The following is a 27,356-nucleotide window of genomic DNA, read 5'->3' as shown; positions in this document are numbered from 1 at the left end:
TTTGTACATATGGCTAATGTTCCTGATGAAAGTCCTGGATGAGGACTGAAACGTCGAGCTACCATTTTTTTTACTATGTTTAAATAAAATCTACGCCTTTTATTTTTCTACAAAACCGTGAGTGCTGGTCTTACTATGTATCCTGATATATATATATATATATATATATTTATCTTTGGCGCAACCTTTCCTTGTCTGGTCTTATTTTTACATTAGTTTTAAGGGTCTAGAGCAGGGGTTCTCAACCCAGTCCTCAGGACCCCCTACCAGTCCAGGATTTGGGGATTACCTGGGTGTGTCTAAGGTGTTTAGAAAAAAAAAGAAAAAACCTTAGAGTTTAAACACTTTAGACACACCCAGTTAATCCCTAAACCCTGGACTGGTAGGGGGTCCTTGAGGACAAGGTTGAGAACCCCTGGTCTAGAGGGATCCTTTTTTTAGGTTGCTGCCTTCCGTTATTTTGTGTGTTAATTAGTGCTGACTTATCTCTTGGTTTTTGTATTTCATTCTCTTGACTAAGCCATATTTCTAACATGCAGTCAAACATGACACTCTAACCCCTAGCCTGTTCAGGTATTTCAAGTATTACAGCTCAAGCACACCTGGTGCAAATAATGAAGCCCTTAATAAGTTGCATCAGGTGTGCTTGCGACAACACAAGTTTTGCATATGTGTGCTGTTGTGATGGATTCTAATTATGGGGTTGAATAATTTTGAGACTGGTTAAGTCATTATAAGTTTGCATGTTGTGTTTAGCTATTTCCATTGCTTTTGTTTGATTTGTTTATTGCAAACACCTGAAAGTCCATAAATGTTGACAATAAAATGGATTTTCAATTGGGGTTGAATAATTTTAATTACAACTGTATTCCAGTGCAGCACATCAATCCTGCAGACACAAACTCACACTTTGTAGGGATCATAATTAGTGATTAGAAATCAAAACAAGTGAGGCTGGTTCGCAAAATAATTGAAGGAAACCATTCATAGAAATATAGTTGATATTTTATTTACAGATTAATTCCTGACATTTTCTTTTGCCAAAAAAGAATAAATCATTTAACGTTAAGTTTTTTTTTTCTTTCTATTCTTTACAGCAAATCATCAGACAATATAATGAACAAAATATCAGTGGCACAGCTTCTTTGGAAAGAGAATTAGCATAGACTTATTTCTTTCTTTAAATAAAAGAAAATATAATAAAACAAAAATCACAGATCTGTTTAGTCTTTATGTCCCAACGAACTGTACAAGGCAGCTGAAGTATATTCACAAAAGCCCCAGAATGCAAAGGTTTTGCAGAAAGTAGTTTAAAATACACCAATTACCTCCATTAAAGGTATTACTTGCACATTTTCCCATTGCACATATTACAATCATTACAATATGAATTACGGAGTGAGTCACATTGCATTTTAAGAGGAGGAAAATTCATTAAGAAATTGCCATCAATACAGTTTAGTTATAATGGAAAATATTGAAAATGTAACATTTAAAGTAATCTCAAGCTCAATCCCATTTTAACCCTGGGAACGTTGTTGATGGGTTTAGTTTTTTGGGGGGTGTTGATGAAAAAGGACAACTTTAAGAATAATTACAATGAAAAAAAATGGGATGAAACAAAAAAATAAAAATTTAAAGGCCCTACAAAACAAAATCATATTACTTTGTGTGAAACAAAAAAAAATTAAATACATAGTATTCCATTTAATTATTGACCCTGAAGTATACAATAAGGCACTGCAAACATTGGGTTGTAATCAAAGATTAAAGCAGATCTCTCCAATCTCCCACCCTCACCCAGATCACAAATTCTGTCTATATGTATTTTTTTCCGATATGGGTACAATATATAGGTAATAGTGTAAATACCAAAAGGCTGAGACTACATTTTTACTTGTGGGGTTCTGTGCCTGATGACAATTTGATGAAGAAACAGCAGTTGGCTTAACCTATTCTTTAGTGCTCACTAAATTAAACTTCTTCTGCTTCTGTCAAATAACTTTACATAACAGGATAGGCTCGAGTGATAATATTGTTATAGGATATCCATTTGCGCATTGTCACTAGGAAAGGGGCATCAAGCTATTTAATTCCCATTGCCCTTGAGAGAAAATACTGGGTAATGTCACTTACCTGAACCCAGCGCCAATGTTCCTCGGTGCAGGGTCAGACTTTGCCTTAGCTCCTCCCCCCCCAGAGGTCAGGGACCTAATGAACATGCGCGGCAATCACATTTGGACAACCCCATAGGAAAGTATTAAATCAATGCTTTCCTATGGGGTTTTAGTGGACACTGGATGTCCTCATGCAGAGTGTGGAGTCAACCCTGCAAGCTAATTATTGCAGTTTTTCAATAACTGCAATAATTACCATTGCACGGTTAAACTGACAGGGACAGTGAACCCAGACAACTTCAATCAACCGAGTGGTCTGGGTGACTATATAGTATCCCTTTAACTTTACCAATAACTTATTACAGAGAGAGTGCGTAATGCCTTTGTTACTTCTCTCTATCCCTGATAATCAAAGGACAAGCTATATGAGGGGGCAACAAAGCCCCCCGGCCATACTTTTTTGGTCAAATAATGACAGGAAGAGTCTAAACTCCCCTTGCCCAATTACCCAGTTAGGTCAGGGCCGGGGGAGTAGCACAGTCCATTAAACTAAGAAGCAATTCTCTTTTCCCACAATTAATAAAGGAGTCAAAAGTAAATGTGCTGTGGACTGGAAGCGACCTGAACTTTTCCATTTCTTCATAAGAACCACTCCCCCCACATTCTAGGTTAGACCTCCTGAAAAGTGGTGTGCATTCTAAGGACATATTCACTGCATGCACACATGGAGATGGTAAAGGGAATGACGTGGCGCAGTTTTCCAATCCCCACCTGCTCTCTAGTAGGCTGGGGCAGACTGAACATAATTTTATCTGTTCTATTCATACCAAACTCTACTTGCAATGCCACCTGGGGTACAAGAAGGTGCAGCTTCTCTTACCACTATGACATTTGCGACACATGAGGAGCTGCATAAAAGTAAACATCATTTGCCAAAAAATGAGCCAACACTTGCACTGTAAAGTAAACTCAATTGGAACAAGGTAGAGAACCCCACAGAGAAAAGCAATCATAAATGGAAAAGTTGTCATAGGGTTGGGGAAAAAAATATATATGCAAAAACACCAATTAGACAGAATTAAGAAGAAGAAAAAAAAATCTGCTGTAAGTGCAACTTGTGCATATAAATCTGAAAGTATGAAAAGGGAAGGGTAACTTCAAGGTTTTAAGCACCTGCATTCCACCATTATTAAAGGTCGTTGTGTTCATCCACATGCCCTGTAATATTCTATCTTAATAACAAAGCAGGTTCTTAAATCTCTATATGGACTTTCAAAAGGCGTAAATTATAATCATTGATGATTGTAGAATTAGAAACTGGTAAACCCATTCAGTACTGGTGATGCGGATTTTCATTTATATGTGTAAGTAAGGTTTATAAAAATAAATCTTTATCTACACAACAGCAAGGCTACTTATTCGTTACAACACTATAATATTAACCACAATGGTTACTAAAAATCCTTTACATTAAGGCACATTATCTCTCGGGTATTAACACAGATGTTAAGAGTACAAAGAAACTTGGCACCTAGAACATTATCCAATGTGTAAAGATACATGTAAAGACATTTATGACACTGGTTTTAAAACAGTAATGAATGATCAGGCTCCAAACTTGTTCCAGTGGTGTCATTAAATAGAGAGGTGTGATGTTTGGAATGTCCTAAGAACAGGGCACTCTGGTAATAAATGAGAAAAGGTCTGAACAAATTACTAACTTTCTTGAATAGAAACACAAGTTCAAAAAACATTAACAGAGCCTTAACTCCATGTGTTTGTTAAGGTAATGACACTATACCGGTCATATCAGAAGCACATAATGTTAAATAGTTGTATGTTCACTGGATTAAACTCACAAGAACGGGTTGTTCTTGTACATTAGTCTAAAAGATACATTCTCAAACTACAGGCTATCACATCACAAAGAGTTTTGAAATTATGTTTACAACCAAGACCGGAATTACACTGCGGGCCATTTGAACATTAATACTGTAAAGAGCTCTAAATGCTAGAGAAAGCATGTCATAAAACAGTCCTGATAAGTGATGTCAATACAACAATGGTTTCATTAAGACCTACCCAACTGCTTCAACTGATGTTTAAGGCACTGCTTCCATTTGTAAGCTTAAAATGACTGATTTAATCACCTTATATATGCCAGTGAATATTAGGATTTTGAGGACTTGCGTGCCTTGCCAGGAGCACAGTAAAATCAGTTATTGTTAGAAATATACCACATCGTGAAACAAAAAGTATGTTTCTTAAACTTGGTTATGCAAGTACAATGATGGTTTGCAAATTGCATATAGCTCAGTGATACTCCTATATTTAAAGAGCTGTGTGGAGCTTATTCAGACTGAAATGTCCATATTTCTGCTGTTGTCGTCTTTATTGGAATTTTTATTTTAAGCAACCACCCAGTGTTCCAATATCTGCATTACATTACCCCCAGGATATCATTTAACAGATGCCAGCCAATGATAATTTCCACCCAAAGCCACACCTGATCCAATCAGCATTATAAATCTAACTGATCTAGAATTAAATACCCGATAAAGAGCTTGGTAGCATAAGGTACATCATTAGCCATCAATGCTTCGGGAAGCATCTAGTCTCATACAATATAGGTTTGTCGTATTCCATTCTCAATTACATTGATAACCACTGTGTCATCTGATTTCCACTCTCTATAACCAAAAATGATTCAACAATGTTGCCAATACTGATTAAAATATAAAATTACCTGTCTTCATTTTCACATGCAAGGTATAAGGCATACTACACCTGATTTCAGAGCGTATGCCTGAAGAGCTACCATAAAAAGGCACAGTGGTTGAGTGATCGGTTAGTAAACTCACTACCTACATAATAGGCCACATACAGAGGTCTTCATTTGAATAAGGGGATCATCACAAACAAATCAAATATTTAGGTCTCATTTGCTCAATAGTTTTAACCCACAAGCAATGGCAGTCTTACAATAGCACATTCACAAATCTTAATGGGTTTTCATATTGAGCCATTCACAGTTCATGTGTTGTGCAATTGTGTATGACACTCCTTTGCACAAAAGAGCATTTCCAGTCTGAAAAGGTTTACCTTTTTGATCATTTTAATCATTCTCTAACCTGCTTGTGTTATAATCCAAGTGCTATTTGTGGCTGGAACGTGACTTAGATGAATGGAACAAGGCAGTAAAAACTGGTCTGAATGCAAACCATGAATGTATTTCTCGGTAATGTTTTGTACCTATATTTAGAGATTTATTATAAATGCAAGGAATGTTGGTGTTCCTTTAGAAGAATTAAAAAAAATAAAAATAAACAACATAGCAGCAGTTAAGGGGTGGACCGCTCCAATTGGAAACACAAAACAGCACAAAACGGTTCTAACATTGCAAAATATCCTGGTCTTTCACTTCCAGTTTATTAAAATAGAAGAAAGGAAAACAAAACCAGTTGCCATAAAGTGTGATTTTTAGACCATTCAAAAATCACAGTGGTAAAACGTAAAAACTAGCAAAAATAAATTAATTAATTTGAAGTGTGAAGGTGTGGAAGCATGGCAGTGATGATGGAAGTTAGAATTGATGGCAGTGTTTACTCTAGCTTTGTGCTCAACCCAATGATTCTTTCATTAGAGAAGCCAAGTAAATGGGTAGAAAAGACACAGCATCCAGATTGCTTAGAAAATAGCAGGATCACCAAGCCACTGTATAAGAAAGGTTTGGGCCTTTTAATACCAATTTATATAACCGATATAATCAACTATGCCACAAACTGAATAGTGAAATATTTTTTCCCTTCCCCCCAATAAATATGGACTTGGAATACAAAATAAGAGATTTTACAAGGACACTAGGATGTTGGTGTAAGGCACAAAGCACTGAACTTGAACATCGTACAAAACACCAGCAAACCCTCCTCCTTCAGTGTTTCATTCTTTGCATCAGAATTTTTTTGGGATTTATTATTACAAAAACAAAGCTACAAGTGGGGAAATGCATTCTAAAATTAAAAAACAAAACAAAAAAAACATCCCCCCCCCCAAAAAAAATAAATTACATATGTTCCCCTATTATTGGCATATATAATCTTCCTTAAGATTGTCAGATTTCTTCCAGTTGTTCACTTACCATGGGCTATGGTTGAGAAACCACAATGTGATACTCCAACAGCTTGCCACGCTTTCAGAAGACATCTCTACTCTGCTGGTATCATTAAGAAATGCTTAAAGACCATTGACGTGTCTGACCTTTCTAATAACACATTGCACGTTTTTTGTGATAAGCCCAATAGGCATTATTTAATTCTGATATTTCCTTCATCTCAAAGAATTTGCCGTACTAGGCAATGTTCATAGATGTCCAGTCATAGCAGATACCATGACCCTCTTTCCTTTTTCCTACCCTTTCATTCAATTCATGTGCCCAATCATGGACCCTCCACGGGCTTTCAAAGTGCAAAACAGTTCAGAGGGCCCACATCTGTCCTTTGCTTAAGTCATGCCCGACTCCAGTCTCAGCCATTGCAGACCCTGTTTTGTGTAGTGTACCAGCTGAATCATAGTGCTGTTCAGAGCCAGGGGACAAACTGATGCACTGAGGTCTGCAAAGAATTCTATGGGGAGAAAAAAAAAGGGTATAAACTATTAGAAATCATTACCTTCACTAAATACATATCATAACCAAAGAGCACAGAACCAAGAGCAGTCTGATCTTAACCCCTTAAGGACGCAGCTTTAGAAGCTGGACATATCCTGAAGGACAAGCTATTTTTGCATGTTGTGCGGTTTATGTTCAACTGCAATTTGCATCTCTCATTTATTGCATCAACACATATTATATATCGGTTGTTTTTTTTTTTTTTTTTTTTAAAGGACAAAATGGGCTTTAATTTGATGTGACATATACATATATAAAATCTAATTTATTATGAAAAAAAAAAAAAATTTGAGCATTTTGACGATGCATTTACTTTACTAAGCATTTATTTTCTACTTTTTACCTGGGTTTGACGGATGTCCGCTTTCATTATTTTTTCAAAGTATGTGCTTACATAAGCTTATAGGGATTTGCTAGGCTGCCTTGAAGCAGCAGTTTAGTATCTCTGGCCTGCCTGTGGGCTAGATAGTAAGCCCAGGGTTTTCTAGGATATTGTCTCCTTTCCTTTAAAGTTACTAATTTTGGATGGGGCTTTTTTGATTTAAGGTACTGCTGTTATATACCGTTGTGGATTTTATGTATCTTTTAGTCTCACACTAGGGGATATATCACTATTGGATTTCCCCTATAGTTTATATTGCCAAACGAGACATATAGCCTCCCAGAGAGTCTGTACAGCAGGGTCGGCTACATAGTTCTACACCCGTTTGTGCTTCTTCGTTAATTTATTTTCCACCAGTGAGTTATCTTGATATACTCTATTGAGACACTATTTTTAATGACCACAGTTTAACTCCAGTACCATATCGGCATTTCTACTATCGCTAGGTACCACGATCCCAGCTATATATATATTACTTACGGATTTTACCGTTTTAGCGCGACTTGGTTTATTTAATTTTCACCTTTTGTACGGAGCCGTCTGTACTTATGTTCCGTTTCTCTTATATATTGGTCTACATATCGGATGTCCCTATAGTTTTACTTGGTCCTCTTTAGAGGCCTTACTACTATTTATTTTAGTGGATTTTATACGTATGTGCACATACAATATATACATATATCATTTTCTATGAGATTAAGGAACATATCCCCAGGTTTTTAATTCCTCACCTTCATGTGATTTTCACTAACACAACTTTCTATGGTGTTTCTATCCAGGGTAAGCTTTATACCTATTATATATATTTTATTTGCTTAATTTTAGTATAATAAAGGTTATTACCATTTTCTTTGTTACGTTTACTTTAGGAGGTAATCTTCTAGAGGGAGATTGAATCCCATTCACTTTTGAGTGAATGCTTTTTTTTTTTTCTATCCCACTCTTTCAGTTGGTAGTTATTTACTTGTTGTGGGGTTAAGCCCCCGTGTTACCTCTTGTAACCTACTTTGGGGTTCTGACATTGGCTAGTCCAACATCGCCACTCCTATCTCATTTCTGCATAATATGTCCAGCTTAGAAAAGTAATTCAAAATAAATTCATTTATATGTCTTGTTTTTCAAAGTGCATAATATGTATAGTATTTCAGCTTATTTTAAAAGTTACAGGTCACAAAATACAAGGAGTAATATAACATTTCAATGTGAAACCATTTTAGAAGTTGGTATGTTTGACTGGAAGTTTAATAGCATTAATCTAAATTTTGCTACATTTAACTTTTTTCACAGAGAAGCTTTTAATTGGACCATCCTCCCAGTCTCAGAACACATGCATACACTGAGGAGAGGGAGTGAGGGTGAGCTGAGGTGGGGATTAAACAAATTAATAATACAGATGGTAGGGAGGCGGGAAAGGGTGGTGAGGTGTGGGGATTCGAAAGCTTCCCCTCTGCATACACGCTCACAGCACTGCCTGCAAGGGTAGAAGTTGCTTACCTTTATTTTCCTTTGCCAGTAAATCTGCTTGCTCCCAGATGTCATAAGCGTTCAGAAAATACGAGGTGATGTTGACATATGACGATGCTACCTGATGAATCACCTGGGGGATATTGATTGATGAACCTTGACCTCCATTATTGCTAGGAATGGATCTTGACTGCGATCCTCCAGAACTCGCAGAGGTATGAGTTTGGGAGAGAGGAGAAGGCGTACCAGTACTTCTAATATAAAATATATAAATAAATATATGTATATATATATTATATATAACAAATGATGCAATGAGGTCATGTCAGAATAAAAAACATCAGAACTTATACCTTATACTTGCTAAGCTTAAAATTTCAAGGCAGTTGGTGTGACACTTTTACTCATCATGAGTGAAGCTTATCGCATGAAACTGTTACAAACTTTTTACATTTTGTTTTTAAGCAATTAACCACCGTCAATCCAACAAGAAGCATTAAACAATGTTGCCTGCTTAGATAGTAAAAATATAACTTTGTGGTTAACGAGAATAAAAAACAACCTACTAGAACTACAAACTTATATCTCTTAAAACCTCCCCTCCACAATAAGAAAAATTACACACACACTGTCAGGAACGACACAGGAATCCAATATGCAGAATGCCTTAGAATGGGCGGACGAATGTAGGAAAGGACAGAGAATAGCCCAGGACAAGCAGAGGTCAAGGAAGCCAGAAAACATGTAAGCGAATAAACAAGCCAAGTCAAAGGGAAGGAGAACACAAAAGTCAAAATCAGAGCCAAGTCAAATACCAATAAACCAAACCAGAGTATGCACTATTGGAACAAGCAAGCTAGAACCACAACAGGGCAATGATTCATTGCAACGGAGTCCTTTTTATAGTTTGGCTCTTTAAGTGATGCCACGCCCCCAAAGTGACCGAATTCTAAAGTTTTGTGGGGCCGTGACATCGACGTCACGACACCAGCGCGCATGCGCAGAGTCATAAAAAGGGGCGTAGCTACAGTGGCTGGTGCCTGAATGGCCGAGATAAGAGGAGGAAATGTGAGGAACGTCCCATCATGTGGGAGAAGACCCACAGGCTGGATCCCTACCTGGTCAGTAACCACAGGTATCCTGACAGACACAGTTTTCCTTTTCTTCTTATTGTGGAGGGGAGGTATTGATGTTTGTAGTTCTAGTAGGATGCTAACCACAAAATGTATTATTTTTAATATCTAAGCGGGCTACATTGTTTAATGCTTCTTGTCGGATTGAGGGTGGTTGAGGTTTTACAAATTATATACACACACATTATAATATATATATATATATATATATATATATATCTCAGATTACAGATGCCATAAGCTAAACATAACCTGAAAAGACATGCGTACCTTGAAACACACTGAGAAGGTGCTTGTGCAGCTCGGGAAGAACTCTAGAGGAAAATTAAATATAAATAAATTTATATAACACACATAAAACATGTGTTTTGCTTAAAAAAAAAAAATCTCAATCGATGAACATATATTTTAATAGTGACAAGTTAAACATTTAATTGCTTTCTCTATAATTAACCAATTAACAAGTGCTGGATTTCTGCCCACATCTCACCCCCTTGTATACAGCTGACCCTGCAGGAGGAACTTTCATGAAACAGGGCACACCTGCCAACGTAACGGGGACATGCTGACTTCATTGCCAGCTTATCACACAGAAGCACAATATTCCTTAGAGTGAGTATTGCCGGATTCAATAAAGTGAGAATCAATGGAATTCAAACAGAATTTAAAAAAATCTAAATTAGTACAAAAATGTTTTGTTTTTTGTTTTAAAAGACCACTGTAGTGCCAAGAAAACAAACTTGTTTTCCTGGCACTATAGTGCCCTGAGAGTGCCCCCACCCTCAGGGTCCCATTCCCGTGGCACTGAAGGGGGAGGAAGGGGTTAATCCCTTACCTTTTCTCCAGCGCTGGGACTCTCCTCCCTCTTCTGACATCACCGGCTGAATGCGCATGCGCGGCAAGAGCCGCGCACACGCATTCAGCCAGTCTCATAGGAAAGCATTATCAATACTTTCCTATGGACGCTGGCGTCTTCTCACTTTGAAAATCACAGTGAGAAGCGCGGAAGAGCCTCTAGTGGCTGTCAATGAGACAGCCACTAGAGACTGGATTAACCCATTTGTAAACATAGTTTCTCTGAAACTGCTATGTTTACAGCTGCAGGGTTAACACTAGATGGACCTGGCACCCAGACCACTTAATTAAGCTGAAGTGGTCTGGGTGCTATAGAGGTCCTTTAAATCTCAGAGAGTCAATTATGTTTTCAGTTTGGCTATTTTGGCTTTAAAAAGTAAAAATAAAAATAAAAAATGAGATTCACTCATTTGTGAATAACCCTGTCAAGCTAAGGAGCTGGATCACACTAAAGCTGAATCTCGATGCAAGTAGGCAGTGACGCATAGTATGATACAGTAAAGTGTGGAGGATGAAATTAATAAATGTGCTCTTACCTTAAAGTGTTCCCCAAGCGTGCGGGAATACTTGAAAACAGTGTCTTTTTTGTAGCGGAACATTGCCATAAACAGAACGGACTGGCAACGCATACTGAGAATAAAAATAAAATACACATACAAATTGACTTGGGTTTATATTTTTTCTTTTTACACCGTTTCTCTTCCAAATTATATCTTCCATATGAATAGTAGATCTTCAAATCAGTATAAAGAATACAACATAACTTTACAAAATACCCATATCTAACATCTTTTAAAATAAAAAATTGGCACATGACACAGGAGCTTTTCTTTAAAACGATCAAGGTTTTAGTCTATTTATTTATGATTGTATGCACATACTTTAACTTATCATCCATTTACTGCCTTATAATCAATTTCCCCCACTCTACATTTAATTTTAGTGATTTCGGGTTGGAATCATCTCGGTGAGTGATCTTGGGTCAAAGTGCAGCTGTCATCGGAATTCACCTTGCGACCGGTGCACAGCTCAACCTGTTTCACAGTGTTCGTGCCTTTTTCACTTCTCTCTGCTGAGCCTCTTGCGTCCACTCAGATTTACTGAAGAGAAGTCAAGACCACTGCTGCCTGACTGTGTATTACTAACGGATTGATGACATGTGGAATCATTACTCTGACAGTAACCAGTAAACATTAGTAGAATGTAGGTCCATGCACTCAAGGTTTCTTAAAAAATGCAGATTTATTTAAAACTGCAACGTTTCGACCTACAGAGAGGCCTTTGTCAAGCTTGTTTTCATTGTGAGAGTGCGGTATCCTTTTACCTTTGAATCAACACAGTAAACAGGCAGGTGAGCATGATTTAGGGTCAGTCAACTTTATTCCAACACAGGATGTATTTAATATTTATTATACAGCACCTTGGCTGCACAGGCAGGGAAAGGGTCATTAAAAGAAAGGAGAGGAAAAAAGCAGGGGGGTGCAAAGAGATAATAAATAAATAATAAAGTATGTGAGACAACTAATATACAGATAGGCCAGTTTTGATGGCTAACAACTTGAGTATGGGTAAACGAGTGAATAGTCTACGCTCAGAGTAAAAACCTTCCTGAAAACAAGACTATAAACATAATATTGCCCCACCTTTTTACAAAATATTCTGCGCTTAAGATTTTACGTCTTGGCCACAGTGCTATGGAAGTTAAGTCCAATTAGTGTCTGAGATTTGTGTGTAGTCACGCTCATCACTTTGCATGATCACAATCGTGCACACACCAATTATAAATGCACAACAGATACAAGTGCAAATATTAAGCTATAAACCAGTAAATGTGGAGGTGATGTTGCAAACACCCCAAAACAAACTAAATATTTAGTAAAGGATTGCTTTGAGAATCCACAGTGACAGGAAACACTTACCATAATGTAGCTAGGGCCTTTTCATGCGCAGGTGCTGAGCGATCTGTAAAGTTATTCTGCTTCATTATAAACCTGAATAGAAAATAAATACATTCACATATAATATATTATGTAAGTAAACCTAAATAAAAATAATCAAATGGATAGAATCTTACAAAATACAATGGGGAATAAGTGAATATTAAAATGCAGATAAAGCCAAAGATGATGCTTCCTCTCATTGTAAGTATACCTAGTTACAGGCAACACATCTGTGCATATGCTTGTTGATTGGTGAACATTCTATCCAGCTAAGGCCTATAACATATTGTGTGTTCACTTACTTAATGAGATCGACAGTCTCTGCAAACATTGTGTAAGCAGGCTTCGGGGTCTGCACATCAGATTCCATCGCAATACCACACTCAATGAAATACATAGCAGCATCTAGGTAGTTGAATGCCTTTCCAATCTTGCTCGACTAAAGAGAAAAAATAAATACAAAAATAAAAACACATTTTAGCGACTAAATGAATCTCCGGAGGAGTTGTGTAGCTTCTAAATAACATGATAAATGTGACTGAACAAGGGAAAAAAATTAAATAAATGACATACCCAGGGAAAGAATAAGGCATGGGAAAATATAATTAGGTAGAGCTTTGCTCAGACAAACAGGTCTATACCTGTTCATTAATCACAGCAATATAAATAAATATACTCCTTTACCAGAGAGTCATTTATTAAATTGAATTTTCAATGGCAGTGTGCGCCATGCCTTCAAAAGATTAGCAAATGAAAAACTGTTAAAGACTGAAACCTAATATTTGTGGGATTTATGGTTAATCCCATTACAGCGATGAGATGTATGAATAAGGTTTGCATCACTTATGGAAATAATTTGGAAAGCCGTTAACAACGTGTAATCCTTTGAGGGAAAGGTTCAGCTGAGGAATTACTTGACACTGGAAAGGCACCGTGAGAATGTGCCAGATAGAAATTGGCACAATCAAATGTCGAGTTACACAGCAATGCAAATTGTGAAAATACTGCAGCTATTCTTACAGGGTGCATTTTAAGCATGTGTGCCATTACAGCATTGTGCAGTAATGGTTATAGTCGGTTATGTGTGCCTTCCCACTTTTTTGGGGAAGTGAGATTCTCCCAGGCACTACACCTTCTTCGGCCAGATTGATAAAATGCCTAATTTACATTTCCACATTACAAGTATAAATTTAATCTAACCTGGACAGCCTTGATTGTAATAAAAATAAACAAAATGTTTTATTTTTTTTTTAAATAAAACCAACCAACCTAATCTTGCAATGGGTTAAATATTTAATGCAACTGTATCCTATTACTTCAAAAACATGTAGGCACCATAACAACTTAATTGCAATGCAGTTGTTATGGTGCCAGAAGTAGTTGGCGTAACGTTATTTTAAGGGGTTAAAACAATTATGAACACAGTTAAGCCCCAAACATTCCAAGACGGCACTGATAGCTCTGCCTAGCCTTGCTTTTAAACTCCACATTCATTCTATATAGAAAATTGATCATTGGAGAAAATTGGTGCATCTTTATACAAACATTAACCAACTGGTTGCATAGACAATTTCATCTTTAAAAGCCTTTAAGAACCTAATTTTACCACTTTTTAAAGCAAATGCAAAGCAAGTGATTTGCTCTAGTTTTTCCATTATTTCTTTAAGTGCTATAAAGAGCCAAAAAATGTGTATAAAAAAACTGTTTATAGAAGTAACCATCTTGTGCTGCGTTCTAAATTCAGTGAGCCAGTCAGGGAATGGAGCGGATTCCCACATCATCAATTGGCAGCATACTTCCCAAATACCGTATATACTCGAGTATAAGACGAGTTTTTCAGCACATTTTTTGTGCTGAAAAAGCCCCACTCGTCTTATACTCAAATCAAGGTCTGTATTATGGGAACTTACATTGCCAAAATACAGACCAGGACCGCCGGGCTCATTACAAGCCCGGCGGTCCTGTTGGGGGCTGGGAGCAAGCTGTTACTTACCTTTACAGCAGCTCCGTTGAGCTCCCTTCTCCTCCGTTCCGGTCAGCTCCATTGTAAGTCTTGCAAGAGCCGCGGCCGTCAGAGCGTTCCGTGCGGCACTCAGACTGTGAGACTTACAGTGGAGCTGACTGGAACGGAGGAGAAGGGAGCTCAACTGAGCTGCTGTAAAGGTAAGTAACAGCTTGCTCCCAGCCCCCCTCCTGCACAGCCCATCCACTGGACCACCAGGGAATAATATAGCCCCCCTCCCTGGCCATGTATCAAGCAGGGAGGGGGGACAAAAAAAAATACAAATTTAAATAATATTATAATAAAATAAAAAAAATTAATAATATTAAAAAAATAATAATTTAATATTAAAATAATAAAAAAAATATATAATAAAAATGCCCACCCTCCACCACGGTTACACACTCTGCATTATACACACACACACACACACACACACACTGCATTATATACACACACTGCATTTATACACACACACACTCTGCATTCATTATATACACACATTGTAAATAAATATTCAATTAATATACTTTTTTGGGGATCTAATTTTATTTAGAAATTTACCAGTAGCTGCTGCATTTCCCACCCTAGTCTTATACTCAAGTCAATAAGTTTTCCCAGTTTTTTTGGGTAAAATTAGGGGCCTCGACTTATATTTGGGTCGACTTATACTCTAGTATATACGGTATATGTATTTTAAAGGCAGCTGAAGTAGACAACATTTCTATGCTGCATATGGCGGTCTCAGATCTTGTCTTTTTCAAAGTGTTACATTACTTAGTGGAAATACCATATATGTCTTGAATATTTACATGTTGGCACCATTCTGACTAAACGTGTAACTACTTCTAGCAGACAGGGGATTTTGAATGCCACATTTACTCACTGCTCCAATGGTGCTAAGCACTAGTTTCTACAGAACAAGGGATGTCACTAGATTCTACTGATCTGTTTCACACACATCTTACCATGTTTCCCTGCAGAAGCAGTGAGAAAAAAACCTGAAAGCTCGGCTGTTTGGCTAAAGGCCAAAGCAGATAACGTTGTAAGGCTCTTAAACTTTACATTTGAACTATATATAAACAGAATAAACAGTGTGTAATTGAGATGTGTTGGCATTTTTCTATCAGATAGGGTATATTGCAAATAGAGATCAACAAAAGGTATTTAAAAATGATGTGTCAATCTAAGTACTGAAAATTTCTGATGAAAGATTATAAAGTCTGTGCAAACAGGCCAAGCATGTTATGGTATATAGAACACTGAATATAATGGAAAACAAAGCCATCTTTATTAACTCAACATTCTACCATAATACATAAATGTATAGGTTCTTGTCCATTATGAAATACATTAAAGGAACACAACCATGTATTCCTGACCCTATAGTGCAAAACCCACCATGTAGGTGGCTTGCCCCCCTACCCTCAGCTCCCTTAAAAGGAATGAAAACACCTTATTTCCATTGCTGCGCGGGTCTGCCGGTACTGGCTCCGCGCCCCCATGCTGACATCAGAATTGCCAATTATTAGCCATCGGGAAAGCATTGGATTGGATAAAATTGGCAAGGTGGCAGGGCCAAACGCCGTTTCGGCCAATCATCTCCTCCTCATAGAGATGCATTGAATCAATGCATCTCTAGGAGGAAAATTCAGCGTCCCCATGCAGTGTGTGGAGACATTGAAAGGCAGTGCTGCCTACTGTGCAGCACTGAGCCAGGAAGCACTTCCAGTGGCCATCTGAGGAGTGGCCACTTGGAGGTGTCCCTAAGGACAATGTAAACACTGCCTTTTCTCGGAGTGAAAATGTGGACTATTTCAGCCATGCAGTGGTTAACAGGTTTTAAGAGAAATGTAAACAGTGCATAAGGAAGATTGCCAGGAGGTATACAACAGAAATTTGAGAGGGAGAAAAAGAAGGGGAGAAAAAATAAATTAACTATTTAAAGAACAAATCTGGCTCTTAGTGTTACCCATTTCTTAATAAGTTATAGAAAGCTAGGTTAGAGATGCACTAAAATTATCCAAATATGTAAGCAGAATGAACAGGCTAAAAAAAATAAAAAATAGCCACCTGGACACCATGTCTACAGGAGGATATTAAAGCAAGGGATGAAAGCCAAAAAAATATAAAAAGGTTGATTTATATTGAAAATATCCTTCTATAATAATGAAACACCCATGTGGAGGTGAAGAGGTAACATGTTATCGATTTTACAGACAATATAGGTGCCAAGGTTACCCTATGAAGCAGTTAACACCCATCAACAATATATGCTACTCCATTTTGGTAGATTTTATATATGAAAGGAAACAGGAAAGCATACATAAATACCAAAGAGGAAATAAGATTAGGAAAGATACGAATGTGTGGGAGTAGTTTTCTTTTAATTCCCCTCTGAACACAAGTATTTGCTGCTTTCTCCGTGAAACTAGCATAGACATGTTTACCATTTTAGAAACAGTAATGCTTGATATTAAACTCAAATTGTATTTTTTTTTTTTAAATATAATACTTATTTAGAGAAGCTAAAACTATACAGGATTTGCCTATTTTTATTTTATATATAGGCAAATGGTTTAAATTTCAGTGGCCATCTATTGTAAACGCAAAAGTAAAGAAGAGAAGTCAAAGCATTTGCAGATGTGAAGAGATAATGGTGTTATCCTACAAGGATGTAAATTCAAATTCTCATTGTTTAAAATAAATGTTTTTATTCTGGTCCTCTTCACCTCGTCTGTTATATTTCGTATGTAAATTACTTGTAGCAAATATCCCCATTTTATAATTAAAAAGCGCTGTGCAATATGCTGGAGCTATATAAATGATGATGGTAATTACAACGTGCATACCAAGGGATTACTCAAATTTCGTCAAACAATGACAGTCTTGGAACGTAAAATGCTGGTGTTTGGCTATACTACAGCTACATAATATTATTTCCTATTTTTTTTGTTCATTTTATATGTACATTATTTTCATTGTAAATAATCACCTGAAAATGTGTGGCACTTTACTATTACACCATATCCATTTCCTTACACTTTACTAAATCTGCACCAAAAATCGAAAGAAATCAATAGAAATAAATAGATAAAGAAGTGTGAGCCATAAAGACACACAGTCTTTACACACACAAAATCCAAATACACATCCATATCTAGGGAGATATGGTTCTATTTCCCCCCTCTTCAATTTGTCAAAAAGATGTTAAGTGGGATCATAAAGGTTTACATATCCTGTAATGCAATAGCAGGTTTTACAGCAGGTACTCTTGCCTAAATATACAAAATGACTGTTCAAAACACGACAAACATGAGTGTCAAAGTAGTGTACCATGGCATCTGCTTTGTGCTTTAACTTCTTGGCCTCATTCATATAATGGTCTGACGTATACAACCTACGATAGGACAAGAAAATAAAATGTTATAAAGATCCAAACATGCAAATAAAAAAATAAATAAAATAAAAAACCTTCACAATCTACTTGCTGTCATGGCAACACAAGTTCTAGGAGTAAGGAATTATAATACAAACGTACTTTTCTTCAAACTTCAGCTGAGGTCTTGTTGGCTTGGCATTACCATTTGGCAAAGAAGGCACTGGGGAAGGAGTTATTTTATTTTCTGAAGAAGCCTGCAAATTTGCATATAGAATTTATTTTAGCTGTGTTGTTAAAAGCAAGTCTTGTTCTGCTAACAACTATGTTGAACATATAACTACTTATTCTTACTAAAAAGCAAGCCTAAAAGACTTAACAAACCAAACTCAAGATTGTTAAGGGAAAAATAAAATGTAGTGGTTATGGTGCCAGATGTGCTCTGGCACCATCCCAATGTAACGTTTCAAATTGTTTTAGAACAGTTTGACAAAGTACCTGACCCCATCAAGGGCACCCACCCCATATCCGGTCTTCTGCAAAAAGAGCACCAAGCTTACACTCTGAACCGGTGAGTGTGGCCTTTGCAGGAGAATTTGTATGCATGGACTGTGGGAATGGGTGCCCAGCAGCACCAAGATGAGTGGTGAAACCATTAAGTTATTGCCATGCTAAATCAAGGACACCTCCCACGTCCACCACATTGGGATCCTCAGCAAGAATAACAACATTGTGCACTTAAATTGCAGCACATCTGCTCACAAATTACCGTATATACTCGAGTATAAGCCGAGTTTTTCAGCACATTTTTTGTGCTGAAAAACCCCAACTCGGCTTATACTCGAGTCAATAGTCTGTATTATGGCAATTTTCATTGCCATAATACAGACTGGGGGCTGCAGAGATGTTACTTACCTTTCCTGCAGCTCCTGTCAGCTCTCTCCTCCTCCGCGCCGTCCGTTCAGCACCTCGGTCAGCTCCCAGTGTAAGTCTCTCGCGAGACTTACAGTGTGAGCTGACAGAGGGAGCTGACCGGACGGCGCGGAGGAGGAGAGAGCTGACAGGAGCTGCAGGAAAGGTAAGTAACATCTCTGCAGCCCCCACAGCCCCCCCACTGAACTGCCAACCCCACTGGACCACCAGGGAAGGAGCCCCCCTCCCTGGCCAGCTAGCAAGCAGGGAGGGGGGACGAAACAAAAATAAAGTAATAATAAAATAATAATTAAAAAAAAAATAATAACATTACAAATAATAAATAATAATAACAAAATATGAAAATAATTAAAAAAAATAATAAGTAAATAAAAAAATAATGGAAAAAAAATATTAAAATAATGTAAAAAAAAAAAGAATAAAATTGCCCCCCCCAAGGCTCTGCAACACACACATACTGCACTCATACACACACTGCACTCATACACACACACACTGCATTCATACACACACACTGCATTCATACACACACACTGCATTCATACACACACACTGCATTCATACACACACACACTGCACTCATACACACCGCATTCATACACACACTGCACTCATACACACACACACACACCCTGCATTCATACACACACTGCATTCATATACATACATACATACACACACACACACACACTGCATTCATACACACACTGCACTCATACACACACACTGCATTCATACACACACACTGCATTCATACACACACACTGCATTCATACACACACACTGCACTCATACACACACACTGCACTCATACACACACACTGCACTCATACACACACGCTGCATTCATTATATACACACACTGGAAATAAATATTCAATTAATATAATTTTTTTAGGATCTAATTTTATTTAGAAATTTACCAGTAGCTGCTGCATTTCCCACCCTAGTCTTATACTCGAGTCAATAAGTTTTCCCAGTTTTTTGGGGTAAAATTAGGGGCCTCGGCTTATATTCGGGTCGGCTTATACTCGAGTATATACGGTATCTGGTGTGAATTCATAAAAATTAACCACATCTATAAACAGGTACTGTTACTACACAAAGTCATTTAGAATGACCTATTACCTGCAATAACCTACATGGCGTACTCTGACAGCAAAAAGTGTCAAATGTTGAAGCAGTACGTACACGTACCTTGTTGCTTTTAGCACGTTCAGACACTTTTTCGTCCACTCTCCTATGCTTGGCAGAGGAGGGCTCTTTGTGATTGCTCTTTACGCTACTTGTCGTGGACTGCTGGCTGCAGATGCTACTTTCACTGGGCCTCCGCTTTTGTGCATGCCTTTGGGCGGACTTCTGCGTGGGGCCTGGTTGAGACATTGCTTTTTGCGACCGATGCTCTTTATGAAGCTTCTCAGAAGATTTTTTAGGCAACCTGAGAAGATATTCAGGCTTAAGAAATCTGTTCTAATTATACATATGTTCACAACAAGAAACCAAAAAAAAAAAAAAAATCATTTGAAATATGAGATGGGTGTTAATGTAGGACCTGCTTCAAACTAGACACAAAGAAGTTTGGGACTTTTTGTTACTTTTTTGGCAAGATAGTTCTAGCCAATATTATAGTATGCCACTGGTACACACATACTTTAACATGCAAGTCACAATAATTAAATCTGACAATGTACAAAACCTATAACAGGGGCAGGCAACCTTTTAGCAGTACAGTGCCATAATAAGAGATTGTCAAGTCCTGTAGCGTGCCAGTCCTATTTTTTTTTTTAAATTGAGGTGTGTATGTTGCCGTAATCTGCTTGTTTTATTTATACTGCAGTTGATTGTATCTTATGTGTGTGTACATTAGCTGTTATAGTGTATATGTTCATGAGTAGGTACAGGTACACAAATTAATTCATTTGATTCATATGATTAATTTGTGTACCTGTCTCACTGCTGCAAAGTCCCTGTTGTGGGAGGAAACGCGTTGGACAGATTTTTACTTGTTTTTATGCTGATTGATCCTTACCTATGTGTAAGTAATAAAGGCTTTTTATACTTTATGCACATCTTTCTACATTTCATATTGGATATACAGTACTTGAGATCTGGAAGACCAGACATTGGAAGCAGAGAACAACCTGAAATCTACACTGACTTCTGATACGCCCTGTTTTAACAGTGAAAGTGTGAGTGACCCACTGGCACACATCACTATTATATTATTATTACACAGAGTTGCACTTTGTTATTTTCTATTTCCCTATAGTTGGTTGGACCCTAATATTTGTATCTATGTATCTGTGGAAGATTTTAGGAGATCTTTCGGGTTTAAATCCACAATCTAGAGGGAAGTTTCTTTCTATGTACACCTTTTTTTTATCAAACACTTGGTGTTTAATTAAATACTACAAAACATTAGTGGCTGAAATTGTAATATCAGTAAGTGATATAGTGAAAGAGTTTGCACAGAGTTTGCTTGACCATTTAATTATAGGTTGCTTTCTTCCAGCGTGTAAAAGCAAGACAGAGAGCACTTCATTCTTGCGATAGTTATGACCAGGATTTCACTTTGTGATCAGTACTTTAAATGTATAACACTGATCAGAAATGGGATCCCAGACAAAATTCAGAAATGTGCCGTGCACTTTGGCGCTATCTGCCCAGATTGAGGGCTGAGAGCACGGTGCTTCACACAGCCAGCAGGCACATTTGCAAATAATCATTATCTCTTGCTGGACATTAACCAGCCTCCTAAAACGGAAGATGTTTGACATTTTTTACATAATTCAGTTAGTGCAGAGAGAGAAGGAGGACAAGGGGGAAAAAGCAGCTATTTAGGAAAAATTACAACTTTTGTAATGATTATGTATAATAGGCCTTTCTGGAGTGCCCCTTTAAAAGTGTCCCTTTAATCCATCCTCTAATCGCAAAACACAGGATGCTGGCCCTGGCAGTTGGGCAGGTCATACAATACAATGTTGAAAAATAACCTAGATTGTCCAGATACAGTTGTTTTAGCAGATTAATATGGTGAAAAAAAAGGGAGGAACAATCATATCTTTTTCTATGGAGCTTTTAAAGCTAGTTGGTTAGTCCACAACACCTGCATTGCCACAGATTGACAAAAAATAAATAAATAAAATATTATTTACACAGCACCAACATTTTTTTTGCTCATTGAAGTGCTACTCCAATCACCAAAACCACTTCAGTGTGTTGAAGTGGTCACGGTGCTTGGAGTCTGTATGTTCAGTTTAAAACGCTAAACATATGGAGATATTTTAGATTGCTGCAAGAGGTGTAACTCCACCTGTAAACAACAAAAGTTCCGGGCAGTCTAATGTCAATTCTGCACTTTATTTTCACAGAGGGTCACTCATCGGCTGAGATCGCTCAACTGACGCTCTGAGCCAATGAATTGCCAGCAGATTTGGCAACCAGCTTCTACAAAGTCACCCATTGTTAAAAAAAAAAAAAAAAAATACACGTTGGATGCCCATGCTGACCCAAAATGGTTTACCAGGGCTTTTCTAGTATCCTAACCACTAAAGCAGACTGCAGTGCTTCTTATACTTGGAGTCAGTGGCGTGCATACCGGGGTCGCAGGCGACCCAGGTATGTACCCACAGGGCCAGCCTCTTCTCCTGGGGGGCCCAAGAGCCGGCCACCTCAGGGCCCCCCGAGGCTGGCCCTGCTGTCACCCGGCTGGCTGGTCCTGCGGGCGCGCGAGGGAGCACTCTCCCCTGGGTGCTCCCTCTTCAGCTCCCTCGCGCACCGCACTGAAACCGGAGCCGGAAGAGGACGTCATCTTCCGGCTCCGGCATCAGTACGCGGCGCGCGAGGGAGCTGAAGAGGGAGCACCCAGGGGAGAGTGCTCCCTCGCGCGACCGCAGAGCCAGCCAGCCGGGTGACAGCACTGGACCCCAGGGAATCTCCTCAGCTCTCCATAGGTAAGGAGGCTGAGGGGATAAAAAAAAATACAAAAAAACGTGTGTGTTAGTGTGAATGTATGTTAGTGAGTGTGTGTTAGTGTGAGTGTGTGTTAGTGTGAGTGTGTGTTAGTGTGAGTGTGTTAGTGTGAGTGTGTGTTAGTGTGAGTGTGTGTTAGTGTGAGTGTGTGTTAGTGTGAGTGTGTGTTAGTGTGAGTGTGTGTTAGTGTGAGTGTGTGTTAGTGTGAGTGTGTGTTAGTGTGAGTGAGTGTGTGTGTGTGTGTGTATGTTAGTGAGTGTGTGTTAGTGTGTGTGTATGTTAGTGAGTGTGTGAGTGTATGTTAGTGTGTGTGAGTGTATGTTAGTGTGTGTGAGTGTATGTTAGTGTGTGTGAGTGTATGTATGTGAGCGTGTGTTAGAGTGTGTGTGTGAGCGTGTGTTAGAGTGTGTGTGTGAGCGTGTGTTAGAGTGTGTGTGTGTGAGCGTGTGTTGGAGTGTGTGTGTGTGAGCGTGTGTTAGAGTGTGTGTGTGTGTGAGCGTGTGTTAGAGTGTGTGTGTGTGAGCGTGTGTTAGAGTGTGTGTGTGAGCGTGTTAGAGTGTGTGTGTGAGCGTGTGTTAGAGTGTGTGTGAGAGCGTGTGTTAGAGTGTGTGTGTGTGAGAGCGTGTGTTAGAGTGTGTGTGTGTTAGTATTAGAGTGTGTGTGTGTTAGTATTAGAGTGTGTGTGTTAGAGTGTGCGTGTTAGTGTTAGAGTGTGTCTGTGTGCATCTGTTAGCCTCTCAGCTCCGAATGCGCATGCGTGGCAAGAGCCACGCGCGCATTCAAACCGCCCATAGGAAAGCATTACTCAATGCTTTCCTATGGACGTTCAGCGTCTTCTCACTGTGATTTTCACAGTGAGAATCGCAGAAAATCCTCTAGCGGCTGTCAATGAGACAGCCTCTAGAGGCTGGATTAACCCTCAGTGAAACATAGCAGTTTCTCTGAAACTGCTATGTTTTCAGCTGCAGGGTTAAAACTAGAGAGACCTGGCACCCAGACCACTTCATTGAGCTGATGTGATCTGGGTGTCTGTAGTGGTCCTTTAAGTGTATGTGTTTATTCATGCACTGGCGTACATACCGTGGTCGCAGGGGTTGCAGCCCTGCGACCAGGTTCCCGCCGCCATGTGTTGCGGCCCCAGCCCGCGCAGAGTAAGCGCACGCAGGGGGACCCCACGGATCAGTTTTCGCACCGTGGCCCCATGGTTTGTGTGTACGCCACTGCTTGGAGTAAACATTTAAGGCACATTAGATTAAAGGAACACTATAGTCACCTAAATTACTTTAGCTATATAAAGCAGTTTTAGTGTCTAGATCATTCCCCTGCAATTTCACTGCTCAATTCACTGTCATTTAGAAGTTAAATCAATTTGTTTCTGTTTATGCAGCCCTAGCCACACCTCCCCTGGCTATGATTGACAGAGCCTGCATGGAGAAAAAAACAAAAACTGGTTTCACTTTCAAACAGATGTCATTTACCTTAAATAATTGTATCTCAATCTCTAAATTGAACTTTAATCACATACAGAAGGCTCTTGCAGGGTCTAGCAAGCTATTAACATAGCAGGGGATAAGAAAATCTTAATTAAACAGAACTTGCAATAAAGAAAGCCTAAATAGGGCTCTCTTTACAGGAAGTGTTTATGGAAGGTTGTGCAAGTCACATGTAGGGAGGTGTGACTAGGGTTCATAAACAAAGGGATTTAACTCCTAAATGGCAGAGGATTGAGCAGTGAGGCTGCAGGGGCATGTTCTATACACCAAAACTGCTTCATTAAGCTAAAGTTGTTCAGGTGACTATAGTGTCCCTTTAACAACAAAACTTAGTCAAACCTGACAGATGGAGACAGATTTTGGAAACAATGTAACAAAATATATTCTGATAGATACTTAGTGTAAGTATTTGAAGAAAACACTCACTTTTCTGTGGATAACTCTTTGTGACGAGAAGTGGCGGCATTTGTTTCAGACTCTACCTTTATTTTCTTTTTTTTACTATTCTTGTCACAATCATCCACCTGGCAACAAATTAAAAAAAAAATTAATACAAACTAATATCAAATCATGAAGGATAACATGTGTTCCTGTATATAGATATAAAATCACAATCAAAACAAATGACCAACTGTCATTGGCAACCTTGAGATGCACTCAGATGTTAGCCTAGAACAGCTGGTAGAAACAGAGCAACAAAGAACAATGGAGTCATATCACGATATAAAGCACATGTACAAATATTAAAACAAGAAGGTTGTTTATTAAAAAAAATAATAATTTTTCCCCCCTCCCTGCTTCTTACTTGGCCAGTGAGGGGGCATATGGCATTCCCTGGTGGTCCGGTGGCATGGACTGTGCAGTGGAGGCCCACAGAAAGCTCTTACTTCCCTTCCCAGCAGCTCCCTTCAGCTCCCCTGTGTAAATCTCTCTGACTCGCGAGATTTACACGGGGAGATGAAGGGAAGGGAAGTAAGAGCTTTCTGCGTGCCTGGTATGTATTATCGGCAATATCGGTATCTTTATAGGCTGGTACCGATATTGCTGAAAATACAGAATATCGGCCGATAAGATCAGCCAGAACGATAATCGGTCGATCCCTAGTGTAACGGAGCTCCGTGTACTCCGACCGAGTACCCTCCGTTGACGGACGCTTCCTAGCTTGCGCCGAGGACCACAAGCACCGCACTGGACACCACAACCACCGCACACTCCACAACCGCCGTAGCTTAACTGGAGCCGCGCCGTCTTCCTTCTACCCTGGATCGGCTTCTGTCCTCCAGGACCGTGTGGGGAAGACCTCTCCTCCAGGAGAGCGTATCCGGAACAAGCTCTTAAAAGAGCTATGTGATTAAGCTATGGGGAATATGCAGAGCATAGCAATCCCCAGTGTGATACAGCAATTCCCTCCAATAACGAGACGAGGCTACGTTTTGAAGGGTCAAGAAGAACTGAGGACTGGAACACCCTGCCTGCTTTTTATTACGGTTGTGCACATACAGAACACACCCAGGGGGAGGCATACAATAACCAATCAATTAACAGTACAACCCACACATCCCCTCCCCTCAGATAAGCAGTTAACATAATTATTACAGACAGTAAAATTACAGTTTTCACACATACACTGTAACTTTAAAACTATACATTCAATCTCCATAATAATTACTCCGCACACTTCAAACATAAACACTTCCAAAAATCAGCCAAATCCCTCCAGCGGATCAAAAGTTAGCTGGAGGTCCCTTTATGACCGACCGCAAGCACATTTTCCTGCCCAAAACAGTTCCATAGATTTGGGCTGTGCGGTCGGTCAATTTCATGCAGAAAAACGACTAAGTCCCATCTTCGAACGGGACTTAGTCTCTGGAGCTGAAAAACTAAGTGTAGGAGAAGGTAAGGGTCAGCAGTGTTCCGTAAAATGTGTAGCCAATTTCAGTTCCACAGAATCTTTAGCATACACCGCTGACCGCGTTCGACTGAACAAAGATGGCCGCCGCCACGTGTTCGATTGCACGAACTGCGGCCACCCAGTGGTCGGCAATTAACCTGCAGTAACCTCACAGCCTGGGAGGTAAATTGCCTCCATACTTTAACTTCTGGGTGGTCTGCCTGTGTGGTACTTGGTTCAGTAAGCCCTATTTACTGAACCAAGTGGTAGAAAGCCAGGAACAAGTTATTTTACAGGTCTGGGGACATAGTCTTAAAGGGACATTGTTCACCAAAAGTTCATCAGTTTTCAGGGGCACAATCTTCCAGGGGCCATAGTCATGAGGAAGGAGGCTGGCAAACAGGCTTCTCCACAATCCAGGGAAGCAGGGCAATTTCTCATTTAAAGGGCCAGTTACAAATAGCAATTTGTAACACCTAGTAAGTTTTAAAATCATATCGTAGAACAAAATTAATACCAGCTAGGTCTGGTGATACATGGAGGTACTAGACCTATCATTGAGCACTGTGAGGCTCTAATGTTTTACACATCAATATTGTTGGGAGAACTGGAACAATTTTTCTATATGGCATTCATTTTTATTGTGTGAAAGTGTAATGGAAAAAGTGACTTCCCTTAATTATCTTCCATTTACATTAAATACACCATTTATCATAAAGATACATTGTGTATTCAATTTAAAAAAATAAAGATGTGCTTTATATCTGTTCCACCTCCTGGCCATACTGCGCTCCACCTCTGTTAGGTTAGGGAGTTTCCATAGCAACTCCAGTGCTTGCGCTGTGGCTGCTCTGGAAGGAGAATAGAAGGCCCTCCTGTGGAAGGTCTTTTCTGTTATCCCTTTTGCGGCCCGTGCGGAGGCATTGACAGACAGCTGGGAGAAAAGTCTACCTATACATTAGCTAGCAAAACTGCTAGCGCCAAGTATAGATAAAATCTTATGCTCAATCTAATAAGCATAAGTTGTTTGGGGCATGACAGGTGCCCTTTAAAAGTGCATTGCCAATGTTTTCAGAGTACAGTTTAGCAGAAAAATTACCAATCAACAGATTTTGAACTAAAAAATATT

General features: G+C 38.9%; 1 protein-coding gene across 3 annotated transcripts in view; it reads right to left on the bottom strand.

Annotated features, from left to right (window-relative positions):
- Positions 1–983: 983 nt before the first annotated feature.
- The window catches only part of AFF1 (ALF transcription elongation factor 1), a 165,521-nt gene continuing 139,148 nt past the window's right edge, over positions 984–27,356 (bottom strand). For all 3 annotated transcript variants that reach the window (XM_063458780.1, XM_063458781.1, XM_063458782.1), the window contains 10 exons: positions 24,763–24,860; positions 20,069–20,309; positions 18,101–18,195; positions 17,896–17,959; positions 12,860–12,996; positions 12,537–12,608; positions 11,154–11,247; positions 10,033–10,076; positions 8,660–8,883; positions 984–6,739 (listed from right to left, as the gene is read on the bottom strand). In XM_063458780.1, the coding sequence (XP_063314850.1) occupies positions 6,618–6,739; positions 8,660–8,883; positions 10,033–10,076; positions 11,154–11,247; positions 12,537–12,608; positions 12,860–12,996; positions 17,896–17,959; positions 18,101–18,195; positions 20,069–20,309; positions 24,763–24,860 (1,191 nt within the window). In that variant the 3' untranslated portion in view covers positions 984–6,617. The remainder of the gene's footprint in view (positions 6,740–8,659; positions 8,884–10,032; positions 10,077–11,153; positions 11,248–12,536; positions 12,609–12,859; positions 12,997–17,895; positions 17,960–18,100; positions 18,196–20,068; positions 20,310–24,762; positions 24,861–27,356) is intronic.

The sequence above is a fragment of the Pelobates fuscus genome, chromosome 6 (assembly GCF_036172605.1).
Source record: "Pelobates fuscus isolate aPelFus1 chromosome 6, aPelFus1.pri, whole genome shotgun sequence".
Lineage (NCBI taxonomy): Eukaryota > Metazoa > Chordata > Amphibia > Anura > Pelobatidae > Pelobates > Pelobates fuscus.
This window is presented reverse-complemented; position numbering and strand designations above follow the sequence as displayed.